Source organism: Odocoileus virginianus, chromosome 12 (assembly GCF_023699985.2).
Source record: "Odocoileus virginianus isolate 20LAN1187 ecotype Illinois chromosome 12, Ovbor_1.2, whole genome shotgun sequence".
In the NCBI taxonomy this organism is placed as follows: Eukaryota; Metazoa; Chordata; class Mammalia; order Artiodactyla; family Cervidae; genus Odocoileus; species Odocoileus virginianus.
The window spans coordinates 16,255,507-16,271,934 of record NC_069685.1 but is presented as its reverse complement, the minus strand read 5'-3'; the positions used below and the strand labels follow the sequence as shown (position 1 = coordinate 16,271,934).

The 16,428-nt window shown below is 39.6% G+C and overlaps 1 protein-coding gene across 6 annotated transcripts in view; it reads right to left on the bottom strand.

Annotated features, from left to right (window-relative positions):
* The window catches only part of MGAT4D (MGAT4 family member D), a 61,985-nt gene that overhangs the window by 28,460 nt on the left and 17,097 nt on the right, over window positions 1-16,428 (bottom strand). For all 6 annotated transcript variants that reach the window (XM_070474827.1, XM_020891210.2, XM_020891205.2 and 3 more), the window contains exons 2-3: window positions 4,242-4,400; window positions 449-586 (exon numbers count right to left, since the gene is read on the bottom strand). In XM_070474827.1, the coding sequence (XP_070330928.1) occupies window positions 449-586; window positions 4,242-4,287 (184 nt within the window). In that variant the 5' untranslated portion in view covers window positions 4,288-4,400. The remainder of the gene's footprint in view (window positions 1-448; window positions 587-4,241; window positions 4,401-16,428) is intronic.

Genomic DNA, 16,428 nt, shown 5'->3' with positions numbered 1-16,428 from the left:
ATTGGGTAGAGAGGGAGGTGGGAGGGGGGATCAGGATGGGGAACACATGTAAATCCATGGCTGATTCATGTTAATGTATGACAAAACCCACTACAATATTGTAAAGTAATTAGCCTCCAACTAATAAAAATAAATGGAAAAATAAAAAAAAAAAAAAAAAGGAGAAAAAAGTTGCCAAGCACGTAACAGATGCTTAATGATGTCTGGCTTATACTGACTTATTTCCAAAGCATCTTCATTAAACTTGGATTTAAATTCAAGTCTCCAAATATTTATTGAATGATCTTTTTCTGCAAGACAATACATTGATTTCCAGTAATACAAATGAATGCCAGATAGGCTGGGGGTCTGTATGAATATCATATGAGTTGATTACATTTTAAAATTTAAAGATGTTTCCAATGATCAAAATGTCTGTATTTGATCTTCCAATGCTAAGTTTTCTTACCACCTGTTTTCTCTCTGCCCATGATTACATCAGGATAAATTCTGTCTACTTTCCTTAGATGAGGGAAAAAGAACTTTAAGACTTCAAATGCATCAGACACTGTTTCATTCGTATCTGAGGCATTCACTTTCTTCTCAACTGTAAAAGAGAAAAGATAAGGTTTTTGAGTTCACAACTATAGGGATTCTTCTCTTTCCACTAAAATTTTTTAACATAGTAGTTAATAAGTTAATTCACGATTTAGTATTCAATATATAGGATACATACTATCAACTGTGAATTAACAACATCGTAAAGCTATAAAATATAGCTCAAAGACTATTGATTCATGTTTATTTTGAAGTGAAAGTGTTAGTCGCTCAGTCACGTCTGACTCTTTGTGACTCCATGGACTGTAGCCCACCAGGCTCCTCTATCCATGGAATTCTCCAGGCAAGAATACTGGCGTGGGTAGCCATCGCCTTCTCCAGGGGATCTTCCCAACCCAGAGATCAAACCCAAGTCTCCTGCATTACAGGTGGATTCTTTACCATCTGAGCCACCAGGGAAGCCCATTTATTTTCAAGGTATTTAATGTAAATCTAACACTATGAGTGACACAACCAGAGGCTAAGAGAACAGATGGTTCCAAACGAAGGAAGTAGAGCCGAAACATGCTCTAGCTGGCCTGCTCTACCACTTTAACATCACATCATTAAAGCTTGTATTTTTATAACTTTGTTTTCTAGCCTCTCAACATTTAATGACTCCACTCATTCAAATTTTCCCCAATAATTCTGAAAAAGAAGAACAACACTGAAGGACGTACACTACCCAATTTAATTCATAATGCATAATACAGTGATCAATGCTGTGGAGTACTACAGAACAAACAGACACACAGGCCTACGGACAACAGAGATACAGACATAGAGCCACACAAATATGGTCAACTGATTTTTGAAGACAATGCAAAGGTAACTGCAGAAAGAAAAACCTTTTCAACCCACGGTCCTAAAACACTTAGGCATTCACATGAAAAAGACTGAACCTTGCATTTCTCTAATAAAGAGTGATGCTGAGCATCTTCTCACGTGCTTCTTGGACAGCGGTACATCTCCTCTGGAGAGCTGTCTATTTGGTCTTCCACCCATGTGTATAACAGATACCTAGTGGGAAGTTGTGGTATAGCACAGGAAGCTCAGCTGGGAGCTCTGTGATGACTTCAGTGGGTGGAAGGAGGGGAGGGAGAGAGGTCCAGGGGGAAAGGGATACACGTATACATGTAGCTGATACATTTCATTATACAACTGAAACTAACACAACTTTGTAAAGCAATTAAACTCCAATAATATAAACTGTGGTGTTTGAATGTGGTGCTGGAGAAGACTCTTGAAAGTCCCTTGGACTGCAAGGAGATCCAACCAGTCCATCCTAAAAGAGATCAGTCCTGAATATTCATTGGAAGGGCTGATGTTGAAGCTGAAACTCCAATACTTTGGCCACCTGATGCGAAGAACTGACTCGTTGGAAAAGACCCTGATGCTGGGGAAGATGGAAGGCTGGAGGAGAAGGGGACGACAGAGGATGAGATGGTTGGATGGCATCACCAACACGATGGACATGAATTTGAGGAAGCTCCAGGAGTTGGTGATGGGCAGGGAGGCCTGGCGTGCTGCAGTCCATGGGGTCGCAAAGAGTCGGACACGACTGAGCGAATGAACTGAATAAAAACTGAACTTTTGCCTATACTTCATACCATTTATAGAAATAAACTCAAAAGTTTCATAGACCTAAATGTAAATTCTAAAATGATAAATTTTTTAAAAACCTAAAAAGAAAATCTTTATGACCCTGAGCTAGATAAAGAGTTCTTAGATACAACATCAAAGGCATAATACATAAAAAGGAAAACTCGACTTCATCAAAATTAAAAATTTTTGCTTTCTGAAAGACACCACAAAGAGAATAATAAGACAAATCACAGCGTGGGAGAAAATATTTCCAAATCACACACCCATGAGATATGTATCCAGGATATGTACAACTCTCAAAACTCAACAGTTCAGTTCAGTTGCTCAGTGGTGTCCTATTCTTTGTGACCCCATGGACTGCAGCAAGCCAGGCTTCCCTGTCCATCACCAACTCCTGGAGCTTGTTCAAACTCATGTCCATCAAGTGGGTGATGCCATCCAACTATCTCATCCTCTGTCATCCCCTTCTCCTCCAGACTTCAATGTTTCCCAGCATCAGGGTCTTTTCCAACGAGTCAGTTCTTCGCATCAGGTGGCCAAAGTACTGGAGTTTCAGCTTCAACATCAGTCCTTCCAATGAATACTCAGGACTAATTTCCTCTAGGATTGACTGTTTTGATCTTCTTGCAGTCCAAGGGACTCTCAAGAGTCTTCTCCAACACCACACAGTTCAAAAGCATCAACTTTCTTGATGCTTTCTTTATAGTCCAACTCTCACATCCATACATAACTACTGGAAAAACCATAGCTTTGACTATATGGACCTTTATTGGCAAAGTAATGTCTCTGCTTTTTAATATGCTTTTTAATATTCAAAACTCAACAACAAGAAAAAAAACACTCAATTAGAAATGTGTAAAATATCTGAACAGGCATCTCATCAAAGAAGATATATGGAGGGCCAAGGAGCACATAAAAAAAGTTCAACATCAGTAGTCACCAGAGAAATACACCTTAAAACTATGAGAGGCCATGACACCAGAGAGGCTATAATTAACTGGAGTGACTGTGACTCTCATACACTGCTCCAAAATGGCACAACCACTCTGAAAAACATCTTGGCAGTTTCTTATAATGTTAAACATCCACCTATCATATGCCCATAAATCCTAGATATATATCCTAAAGAGAGGAAAATTCCCTTCATACAAAAAAATCTGTACACTAATGCTTACAGCAGCAGGTATTTGTAATCACCAAAGAACAAAGAAACCTGAAAAACAATCCAAATGTGTCTTAATTGGTGAAACAACCTCTCCACTGCACATCCATATGGTGGAATGCTATTAAGCAACACACAACTGGTCGCATAACAACTTGGATGAATCTATGCTAAGTGAAAGAGTCCATAAAGGTTATACACTGTGTGATTCCATTTGTATGGCATTCTGTAAAATGGAAAACTATGGAAAATTATCAGCGGCTGCCAGGGGCTGAGTTCAGGGGAGGTACTGGATTACAGAAGGGGAAGCAGGAGGCAGAACTTTTCATCCAGAAGAAATGGGGAGCCACTGAAAGTTCATTTGCAGGACAGTGTAGCCTTCACTTTGGCTAACATGAGCATAAACAGGTGGGGACAAGACTGGAGAGAGAAAGGGGAGAAAAAGAAGTATGTTAGCAGTCATTCAGATGAAGCATGAAAGTAGCCTGATTAGGGTAGTAGAGATGGTGACAGAAAAATGTGGATAGATTTGTGAGATATACAGGATTATCAATGAATAGGACTGCTTACTGACAGGTCATGGGAGAAGTATGCTAGAGGAAGGATTCAGAGAGGATGTGCAGGTTTCTGGCTGCTTCTGTCAGATGGATCACAGATGGTGGTGCCATTCAGAGACAGAAAATAGAAATGGACCATTTTCGAGGTACAAGTGAGAGGAAATTTATCAGTGATGCCTCTTACCACACTTTTGCATGTTTCATAGTAAGAAGAATGAGTACTGATTTAGTTATATCTACTGGAAAGAAATGCCCTAAAATCAGAAAGCATAAAATCTAAATTTCCAAACACAAAAGATTACATAACAAACCACCATACACAAAACAAAAACAATGCAAACCTGCATTTTTTGCATCATGTTCTTTCTCTGAAATGTCAAGCTTCATTTCTTTGAAGGCATTAAGCAACTCTTGGCGATTTCTTTCTGTTTTGTTTTTTAAGCGTAGTATACTTTCCTTAAACTCCAAAATATGGTTTCTACAATTAGTTAATTGATTACCTACAAAGAAAACATGTAGATATTTATACATGTAGCAATATCATATAATTTTCTATAATATATGGGCTTCCGAGGAGGCGCCAGCAGTAAAGAACACACCTGCCAACACAGAAGACATAAGAGATGCAGGCGATATCATACAATTTTCTATAACAAAATATAAAGTATATGCTTCAATACAGTTATATATAACACTACACTTATATGTATGTGTGTGTGTATAAGTGCATGGAGAAAGAAATGGCAACCCACCCCAGTGTTCTTGTGTGGAGAACTCATGGACAGAGGAGCCCAATGGGCTTCATGGGATCACAAAAGAGCCAAACACGACCTAACTACTGAACAGAAACGGCATACATAGCGCTGTGCTGTGCCCAGTCGCTTAGTCGTGTCCCACTCTTGTGACCCCATGGACCGCAGCCTGCCAGGCTCCTCTGGTCCATGGGGTTCTCCAGGCAGGAACACTGGAGTGGGTTGCCATGCCCTCCTCCAGGGGATCTTTCCAACCCAGGGACCGAATCCAGGTCTCCTGCAATGCAGGCAGATTCTTTACCAGCTGAGTTACCAGGGAAGCCCATACAGTGCTATATATATATATAATATGTATGTACACATATACATAAAAAAAGAATGCAGTGTTAAAAATGGTAATATCTAGAAGGTGAGATTATCAATAGTTTTTTGCTTTATTATTTTGTGCTTTTCTGTATTTTCCAAATTTTCCATTTTGTGTATGTATTAGATTTGAACTTAGAGGGAAAAGCAAGTGAAGGCCAAAAATTCACTTCTAGGAATTTTTCTGAAGAAAATGACCAGAAATATGTACACAGATTTGGCTCTAAGGATGTTCAACATAGGCAGCACTATTTATCACTGTGAGAAAACTGGAAACAACCATAAAGCTCAGGGATGGAAGTATCCTAAATAAATTATAGAATACCTTTTAAGAGTTCTGCTGGCTCTCGGTTGAGTATTTGTGACGCTGGGCAAGCTACTTAATTTCTGTTAGCTTTTGCTCCTTCAGGTGCAAATGAATATATAAAAATTCCTGCTGCAGAGCTGTTATGAAGTTGTAATGCTATTATACATGTAAACCATGTGGCAAAGCACACACACACAAAATGCTTGACAAATGTCTGACAAATATTATTACTGATCAATTGACTACTCTTTCTTCATTTATCAATTAAATATTCTGCAGCAATGAAAATCACCCTGTAGAAGAATATTTAAAGTTTTATAAAATTGTTTTTTAAGAATAAAATCTTATAATTTCCATTTAGCAAAGAAAGTATATTAATATAGTAAAAAAGGTGTACAAGTTTATATTTTGTTAATATATAATCTTTGGTTTGTTGAATCATTTTTTATTTCCTATTTTCACAAAATTCTTCTGTTCCTAAAATCATTTTCATTGGGTCTATAATCAGAAAAAAATTAAGAAATTAAACACCTTTTATTTGTCAAGTACTCTGTCCATGGAAACACGAAATAGAGATGGTCAGTTCTGGCTTTCAGGAACTTTATAGCCTGATTGGTAGAACTAAATTAGTGACTGAAATCAATGTGCTATTTCTGATATTATAGATTCTCTTCTCCTTAGGTTTTAACTAATTAAGCACACACATTGATAACATCAATTCCAAACAGGGACTATGAGCTTTATTTGCAGCTCTGACAATGGGATACTGCACAATGCACTGGGATGTCCTATTTCCCTACCCAAGTTACCCCTACTCTCACCTCATTACTGAAAGAGGAGGTGGACGACAGAGAGGCCACATCCACAAAGGGGATGACTTGCTGAATGTGCTTACTACTTAGGGGGAAAGAGTAAAGAGGAAGGCTTTTCCCTCTTTCAGACAGTTATTATAAGAGGACAAGCCAGAGATGGCCCAAGTTGACTTTTTAAGGAAGCAATTCTGCCACCTTGTTAATCTGGCCCACTGATGCTAGGTCTGAACAATCTCACCATTCAGAAGAACCTTCAGTCTTCTGAAAAATGTAATGAGCTGCTGGGCGAAGTTCCAAGGGTTCCCTTTCAAATGCCCTCTCTAGGAGGGTGAAATGAAAGATATCCCCTTAAGGAAACATGGGCAGAGATCAAGTTCAACCCCTGGCACGCAATGACAATAGTATGCACAGAGGACAGCAGTGAGACGGTTGGGGGTGGGAGGGGAGAGCAGGCTGGGGGAGGATTCTGAAGGATGAGATTGCTCACAGACTCTTTTTTTTTTTTTTTCATTTATTTTTAATAGTTGGAGGCTAATTACTTTACAATATTGTAGTGGTTTTTGCCATATATTGACATGAATCAGCCATGGATTTACATGTGTTCCCCATCCTGAACCCCCTCCCACCTTCCTCCCCATCCCATCCCTCTGGGTCATCCCAGTGCACCAGCCCTGAGCTCTTGTCTCATGCATCCAACCTGGACTGGCGATCTGTTTCACACTTGATAATATACATGTTTCAATGCTATTCTCTCAGATCTTCCCACCCTTGCCTTCTCTCATAGAGTCCAAAAGTCTGTTCTATACATCTGTGTCTCTTTTTCTGTCTTGCATATAGGGTAATCGCTACCATCTTTTTAAATTCCATATATATGCGTTAGTATACTGTATTGGTGTTTATCTTTCTGACTCACTTCACTCTGTATAATGGGCTCCAGTTTTATCCATCTCATTAGAACTGATTCAAATGTATTCTTTATAATGGCTGAGTAATATTCCATTGTGTACATGTACCACAGCTTTCTTATCCATTCGTCTGCTGATGGGCATCTGGGTTGCTTCCATGTCCTGGCTATTATAAACAGTGCTGCGATGAATACTGGGGTGCACGTGTATCTTTCAGATCTGGTTTCCTCGGTGTGTATGCCCAACAGTGGGATTGCTGGGTCATATGGCAGTTCTATTTCCAGTTTTTTAAGGAATCTCCACACTGTTCTCCATAGTGGCTGTACTAGTTTGCATTCCCACCAACAGTGTAAGAGAACCGGGTGTGGACCCTTTTCTCCACACCCTCTCCAGCATTTATTGCTTGTAGACTTTTGGATAGCAGCCATTCTGACTGGCGTGTAATGGTACCTCATTGTGGTTTTGATTTGCATTTCTCTGATAATGAGTGATGTTGAGCATCTTTTCATGTGTCTGTTAGTCATCTGTATGTCTTCTTTGGAGAAATGTCTGTTTAGATCTTTGGCCCGTTTTTTGATTGGGTCATTTATTTTTCTGGAATTGAGCTGCAGGAGTTGCTTGTATATTTTTGAGATTAATCCTTTGTCTGTTTCTTCATTTGCTATTATTTTGTCCCATTCTGAAGGCTGTCTTTTCACCTTGCTTATAGTTTCCTTCGTTGTGCAAAAGCACTGGCACAAAGATAGACATATAGATCAATGGAACAAAATAGAAAGCCCAGAGATAAATCCACGTACCTATGGATACCTTATCTTCAACAAAGGAGGCAAGGATATACAATGGAAAAAAGACAACCTCTTTAACAAGTGGTGCTGAGAAAACTAGTCAACCACTTGTAAAAGAATGAAACTAGAACACTTTCTAACACCATACACAAAAATAAACTCAAAATGGATTAAAGATCTAAATGTAAGACCAGAAACTATAAAACTCCTAGAGGAGAACATAGGCAAAACACTCTCTGACATAAATCACAGCAAGATCCTCTATGACCCACCTCCCAGAATATTGGAAATAAAAGCAAAAATAAACAAATGGGACCTAATTAAACTTAAAAGTTCACAGACTCTTGAAGGAGCTCGAGTTATTAGACAGTTGAGGGAAACAGGGAAAAGTACTCTGTTGGAAAGCAGTGTGAAAAGGCGACGAGGCATTCAAAAATACGTCTCTACAAACCAAGAGCCGTTCATTATTTCAGCACAACACAGGGAAAATTCATAGTGAAGGTAAAAAAGGGTCTCATTATACCGGTCTTCTTGATAAGCTATGAGAAGGAGCTTGAACTTTTTCATATGAACCAGTGTTTCTCAAACCTTTCTTCTATAAAACCTCTAGAGGACTTCCCTGGTGGTCCAGTGGTTAAGACTCCAAGCTTCTAATACAAGGGGCATGGGTTTGATCTCCAGTCAGAGAACTAAGATCCCACATGCCATGCAACGTAGCCAAAAAAAAAATTTTTTTTTAAGTAAATAAAATAAAACACCTTTAATGGCAGTGAATTTGAAGAAAAGGGACACAGGTGGAGGCATAACTTGAAATACCCACAACATTTATGGAATTTCTGTAACGTTTCTTTAAAATGTGGGCAAATTTTGTAGCCCATTCCACAGCACCTTTTTGTTTTAATAGAAAGATAATGGAATCACTCTTTTTTCTTTGGGTGACTTTATATATCTTAGAACACCACTACAGACTATCATGGGAACAACTATCTCAATTGTGAAGCATCACTGAAGACTATTAGGTAATCACTACCTAACAGTTTTAGAGAGATCATTCTGATGACCCCATTGAAGACTGTTTCAGGAAAGCAAAACTAATGCCAGAGAAACTATCAGTTAGGAACCTATAGTGATATCAGTTTCAAGTGAGAGATGATAAAGAATAAACCAGGGCACAAAGGATTAGGAAGTAGGAGATGGATATGAGAAATATCTGAGAACTTTTATTGCAAAGACTTAGCTGATAGAGGGGCTTCCCTGATAGCTCAGTTGGTAAAGAATCCGCCTGCAATACAGGAGACCCCGGTTCAATTTCTGGGTTGGGAAGATCCACTGGAGAAGGGAAAGGCTACCCACTCCGGTATTCTTGGCTTCCCTTGTGGCTCAGCTGGTAAAGAATCCTCCCGCAATGTGGAAGACCTGGGTTCGATCCCTGGGTTGGGAAGATCCCCTGGAGAAGGGAAAGGCTACCCACTCCAGTATGCTGGCCTGGAGAATTCCATGTACTGTACAGTCCATGGGGTTGCAAAGAGTGGGACACAACTGAGCAACTTTCACTTTCACTTTCACCTGACAGAGAGGAGAATAGAATCCCTCTTAGGATTCCAACATGACTCTAGATTTCTAACCTGGTATTCAATCTGTATTGGGAAACAGGAAAAGTAGCGGAGCCAGAGGTAGTCATGATGCTTCTGAGGCATCCAAATGTGCGGCAAACACAAGGCTCAGAGAAAATGAGGGCACAGAGCAGTCTCCGGTCTTAGCCACTTTGCTGAAATATGGAAACATCTCCTCAGAGAAGCAATACATAGGTTAGCATTTTAGAAAAAGGCACAGAAAAGAAAAAAAACCATTGTAATTTCACTGCTTAAAGAGAACCACCATACATGTTTAGCTTTACATAGCTCTAGACTTGTGCTTACTTTTTTCCCTTCGCTTCAGTATAAAAATGTAAAAAACAATCACACAGGGGAAAAATCATTAAGTTAAAGTGACTCATTTTACACTGAAAAAGGCTTATACTTTCACCATAATCTACGATAAAAACAAATTCTTTATATATTATACAGTCCAATATCAAAATATATAAGGAAAACTATTAGAAACACAAGAATATGGGGAAAAATTATATTGCAATTAGCAAGGAAGGCATAGAAATTGGCTGTCAGTTGAGGTGGAATAAAAGAGAATTCACCCCTTGGAAGACAATAAATTCCAGATGAATTTTTTTTTAATTAAGGTAAAACACAAAGGTATAAAAGTAATGATGATATATCTGGGCTGAAACATTTAATACTTTTTCACTTGTCTGCCTTTTGTAAACAAGAATACACATATATGTAGCCTGTGGCAAAGGCTGGGTAGTGCCATTCCCCTGCTCCAAACCCTTCAGAGATGTCTCACCACACTCAGACAAAGAGCCAAAACCTGACCAGGATGGAGCCCTACATGTCGGCCTTGGCTCCCTCTCTGGCCTCATCCCCGTCCCTCCCACCTGATTCTGGGGAGCAGCTCCAGACACACTGGCCTCCATGCTGTTCCTCCTGCAAACCACTCTCCCCACCTTACGCTTTGACTGTTGCGAATTTTCTCAGTTCATCTGTAGATGAGCTGAGTGGCCAGAGCTCCCTAACTTCATTCACTTTTCTGCTAAAATGCTGCCTCCTCAGAGAAACTTATCCTAACATCCTTCATGAAATAACACATCCCTTTCTCCCCTTATCCTTTTTTTCCCCTCAAATCACTTATCATTGACTTCCTACTACTGTTTATTATTCCTATTACTGTTATTATTCACTGTTTTTATGTCTTTCTCTAGAGCTCTACAGAATGAAAGCTTGAGAATAGCAAGAACTTGGGATTTTTTAAGTATTAAATTCTCTATGCCTGAAACAGTAACTGCCACATAGCACTTCCACAAATACATGCTGAATGAATAAATGAACAAATTAATGTATAAATGGATTGGCCAGCATAGGAACTAATTTGAGTGACTCTTAAAAGTGAATCACGCTTTGATTAAAAGAACTGCCACTATCCAGATAAATCTTGAATATTCATTTAATGGATACTATTTGAGGATGCTTAAACTGTTTACAATGCATGTGGTTTTAACCAGGATAATCCTGTCATTGGGATTCTCGGGGTAATATACTCTTTGCAAAATGGATCCCCTGTTTGGAGTCATGGATGATGCAACATATCTATACTTCCACAATGTAAGTCAGTCCTTGAGGGATTAATTTGGTAAACAAGAGAGTTTTCTCCAGAGGAAAGAGTAGTTTTAGAAACAACCATACAGAAATATTAAAGGATATAATCTCTACTCTTGGATCTGCTCCTTGTACATTCTTACCTGATAATTCATTAATGTTCTATTTAAAATATTTATGTTACTTGAAAATTCAGTTACATATTTAGAGGAAGAACCATTAGCAAATTACTTTGCAAAAGTTTGAATAATTTGACGTTTTGAGTTAACTGAGGTGAAATTGTGAAAACAAACATCAGTCCCTGCGTACACTGGGCAAAAGTGACTTCACCCACAAGAAGGGTCCCGGTAAGATCCTTAGTACCACTGACTTCGCTTCTCACAGCAGAGGGCCAAGGCACTGCTCCCCAGGAACAGTAAAATGCAAGTCACATTTGTAATTTAAAACTTTCTAGTAGCCACATTGAAAAAAATTAAAAAGAAAAAAGTAAATGCTTTATAAGTAGCATAGAAAATGTAATTCAATATATCTAAAATATTTTTCAACATGTAATCAACACAAAAGAATTGACAAGTAAAAAAAAAAAAAGTATTGACAAGTAATGAAACCCAGTTTGCATTCTTTCTGTGCTCAGTATTCTAAATCCTGGGCATATTTTATATTTTTACAATACACCTTAATTCAGATGCTAAATTTTGATAGTTACAGTAACATGCAGTCTTAACAAAACAACAAAATTTTGCTTAATTGAGAAAGAATTTGCACTGTTTCTGTTACTAAATTTAAATTGTTGTTTAGTCACTAAGTCGTATCTGACTCTGCCACCCCAAGAACTGCAGCATGCCAGACTCCTCTCTCCTCCACTGTCTCCTGAAATTTTTGCTCAAACTCATGTCCCTTGAGTCAGTGATGCTATCTAACTATCTCATCTTCTGCCACTCCCTTCTCCTTTCACCTTCAACCTTTCCCAGAATCACAGGCTCCTCACATTAGGTGGCTAAAGTGTTGGAGCTTCAGCATCAGTCCTTCCAATGGATATTCAGGCTTGATTTCCTTTAGGATTGACTTGTTTGATCTCCTTGCAGTCCAAGGGACTCTCAAGAGTATTCTTCAGTGCAATTCAAAAGCATCAATTCTTTGGTGCTAAACAGTCCATGGAATTCTCCAGGCCAGAATACTGGAGTGGGTAGCCTTTCCATGCTCCAGATTTTCCCAACCCAGGGATCAAACTGGGGTCTCCCGCACTGAAGGCGGATTCTTTATCAGCTGAGCCACCCGGAAGTCCTATCTTAAAATAGGAAGTCTGATGCGATATAGCCACGATCTGACTTTTCCATCTTATTTTACTCACCAAACATTTCCAGTAATGAGAAGCAAGCTGATATAGTCATACTTTCTTCCATTTAATACTTACCATGTACCGTTCACTGTGCTATGCGATAGGTTAACAAACACAGATAAAGCCAGGTTCCTGCCCTAAATAACTGATAATCAGGGTGCTCTGGTTGGGGAAAAGAGCATCTATTTAAACAACTAACTATAAATTAATTGTTAAAATGGAATTATTAAGTGCTACAGGCAAAGGAAGTCAAGAATGATTTTTTTTTTTTTTAATGACTAATTCTTAACGAGGACTGAACAGTCAGGGAGGGAAGTGGGAAAAGTTTCAGAGAAGAGGGAATATTAGAAAATTTGAACCATTACACGCCAGTCAGGATGGCTGCTATCCAAAAGTCTACAAGCAATAAATGCTGGAGAGAGTGTGGAGAAAAGGGAACCCTCTTACACTGTTGGTGGGAATGCAAATTAGTACAGCCACTATGGAAAACAGTGTGGAGATTTCTTAAAAAGCTGGAAATAGATCTGCCATATGACCCAGCAATCCCACTTCTGGGCATACACACCAAGGAAACCAGATCTGAAAGAGACACGTGCACCCCAATGTTCATCGCAGCACTGTTTATAATAGCCAGGACATGGAAGCAACCTAGATGCCCATCAGCAGACGAATGGATGAGGAAGCTGTGGTACATATACACCATGGAATATTACTCAGCCATTAAAAAGAATTCATTTGAATCAGTTCTAATGAGATGGATGAAACTGGAGCCCATTGTGCAGAGCGAAGTAAGCCAGAAAGATAAAGACCATTACAGTATACTAACATATATATGGAATTTAAAAGGATGGTAACGATAACCCTATATGCAAAAAAAGAAAAAGAGACTCAGATGTATAGAACAGACTTGTGGACTCTGTGGGAGAAGGCGAGGGTGGGATGTTTCAAGAGAACAGCATCGAAACATGTATATCTAGGGTGAAACAGATTACCAGCCCAGGTTGGATGCATGAGACAAGTGCTTGGGCCTGGTGCACTGGGAAGACGCAGAGGGATAGGGTGGAGAGGGAGGTGGGAGGGGGGACCAGGATGGGGAATACATGTAAATCCATGGCTAATTCATTTCAATGTATGATAAAAACCACTGCAATGTTGTAAAGTAATTAGCCTCCAACTAATAAAAATAAATGGGAAAAAAAAAAGAAAAAAAAAAGAAAATTTGAAGAATGTGTTTAATTTTGCATACAGCAAAGAGAGAGAAGGGTATTCTAGACTAAGAAAATAACAACATAATACATAAGTATAAAATAGAATGAGTAGCGAGGGAAAAGCAAGTGATTCAGTCAGTAAGGAAAAGAAGGAGAAACAGCGTTAAGTTCAAGTATTGGTCCATTTTAAACTTATTATTCACTTATTTGTATACCCACTGTGGTTCCAAGAAAGAATATTTGAGGTAGTTTAAAAGGTAAATACATTTCAGATTACACCCCTCCATGTATGCTTTGCAATAATCAAATTATACTATGTACCATGCTCTTTAAACTCCCTATGAGTGGTTCCCCTATGCCCTAGTTTTATGGGGAAATATTTTAACATTACAAAGAGTATTGACAACCTAAAACAAATAGATTGCTGGTTACTGCTGCTACTAAGTCGCTTCAGTCATGTCCGACTCTGTGCGACACCATGGACAGCAGTCCACCAGGCTCCCCCATCCCCAGGATTCTCCAGGCAAGAACACTGGAGTGGGTTGCCATTTCCTTCTTCAGTGCATGAAAGTGAAAAGTGAAAGTGAAGTCGCTCAGTCGAGTCGGACTCTTTGCGACCCCATGGACTGCAGCCCACCAGGCTCCTCCGTCCATGGGATTTTCCAGGCAAGAGTACTGGAGTGGGCTGCCACTGCCTTCTCCAAGATTGATGGTTATTTCTCCCCCCGCCCCCCAAAAAAGAATTTATTCAGTATCAGCAGAGAATTGCAATCCAGAGTCCACAACCATGGTGAGCCATATGCAAGTCCCTCCACAGCAAAGGAAGAAGCACTCTTTAATAGAGGGGAAAAGGAAGTAGGCAGGGCTACAGTAAACAGAGGCCATGGCTTTTCACTGGCTGAGTCCTTGATGTTAAAGAAGAGGGGTCTTGGGGACTTCCCTGGTGGCTCAGTAGTGAAGAATCCACCTACCAGTGCAGGAGACATGGGTTCAATCCTTGATCCAGGAAGATCCCACAGGCTGTGTGCAGAGCTACCAGGGAAGCCCATAAGCCATTGATAAGGCTGCATACCAATTTCAGCTGGTGCTAAGGGTATTATTTTAAATATTTAGCAATCTGTATGGCATGAGAGGGCTTCCTTGGTGGCTCAGATGGTAAAGAATCTGCCTGCGATACAGGAGACCCTGATTCGACCCCTGGGTTAGGAAGATTCCCTGGAGAAGGGAATGGCTACCCACTCCAGGATTCTTGCCTGGAGAATTTCAATTACAGAGGAGCCTGGCGGGCTACAGTCTGTTCATCAGTAAAAAGAGAATTTGACCATAAGACATTGATAACACTGCACACCAATTTCAGCCCTGACTAGTAGTAGAGTTGCAAAGACACAGGAAATGCAAATGTTTCATAATGAAAGTAATTATATACTTCACATCCCCCCAAAGGGGAGTGTGTGAATCCACAGTTCCACATCCTCACAAAATGTGATTTCCTAATTTTAAAAATCTGAATGGTATTAAATGATATCTTGTGTTTTTAATTTGTATTTCCTTGATCGCTCATGAAGTTTCTCGACGTTCGTTCAACACTTACATTGCACTTGGTCTTAGAGTCTGCTTTGCTGATATTTATTGCTACACTTTCTTTGGGTTTGGGCTGCTGATATATATTTTTCCATCCTTTTCTTCCAACAAGTCTGTACTTTAAAATTTAAGTGTGTCTTTCGTAAACATCATGAAGCAGGGTGTTGTGTTTATATCCAGTCAGGAAATATTTTAATTTCTCTTTTGAAGAATTTACTATTAATACAATTAGTGATATCATTATGCATTATTTGAACATTATTTTAGAGGCTAGACTAGAGATTTTAACATGAATCCTTTACTTACTACACTTTAATACAAATTCTTACACCCTCACTTCTCAATAGTGCTACAAGTTGAGTACCATTTAACTCTATTTACCCGTCCCCTACTTTCTCTTGTAATTGTTGCCATGTATTTTGTTCTACATAGCTTAAATTCCACAAGCCATTTCAACTATTGTCTTGAACAGCCCATACTTGGATCCTGGACTCTGCTGACTTAGAACTACTCCTGGGAGCTATCTTCCTCAGCAGTCCTGCTCCATGCTATTTTGTAGGCATACTCCGACAAGGTTTTACATAAATATGTGCACCCATATACTCTACCACTTGGCTGGGGAGAAGGGTGCTTTCCTTCCAAAAAGAACAGAGAGGCCCCCAGAAATTCACTCATAAAGTCTGGGTGCTCCAGAATGAGGCTTCTCTCCACTAAGTTAAGGCTGGGGAGCATTTCCATCCTCAGTTCCAGTATTTCAAACTCAAGGAAAAACTAGGAAACTGAGAGGCCTAAGCCAAGAAAATATTTCAAAAGGAGAGTGTAACAGTGACCAAAAAAAAAAAAAAAATGTAGACAGATAAAGTTCTCCAGCACAGTAATAAAAAGCCACTGCATCCACAATCCTTAAAGCCATCACTCACATGTAATTGGTGAAAGCAGCAGCCACTTGATCTCCAAGGCCTCAGTGCTCATAGGTACTTCATCCCAGTTGACCACAGATGATAATCGAGAGAACTTTTGCTAGTGTCTATCAGCTGGACTTTCCAGTATCCACCAGAAGGGTAGCTCCCTGGCAGTGTGGTAGGTGATCATATCACTATGGTTACGTCCAAGTGATCCCCTGGAGAAAGGAATGGCTACCCACTCCAGTATTCTTGGGGCTTCCCTGGTGGCTCAGAGGTAAAGAATCTGCCTGCAACATGGGAGGCCTGGGTTCGATCCCTGGGTTGGGAAGATCCCCTGGAGAAGGGAATGGCAACCCACTCCA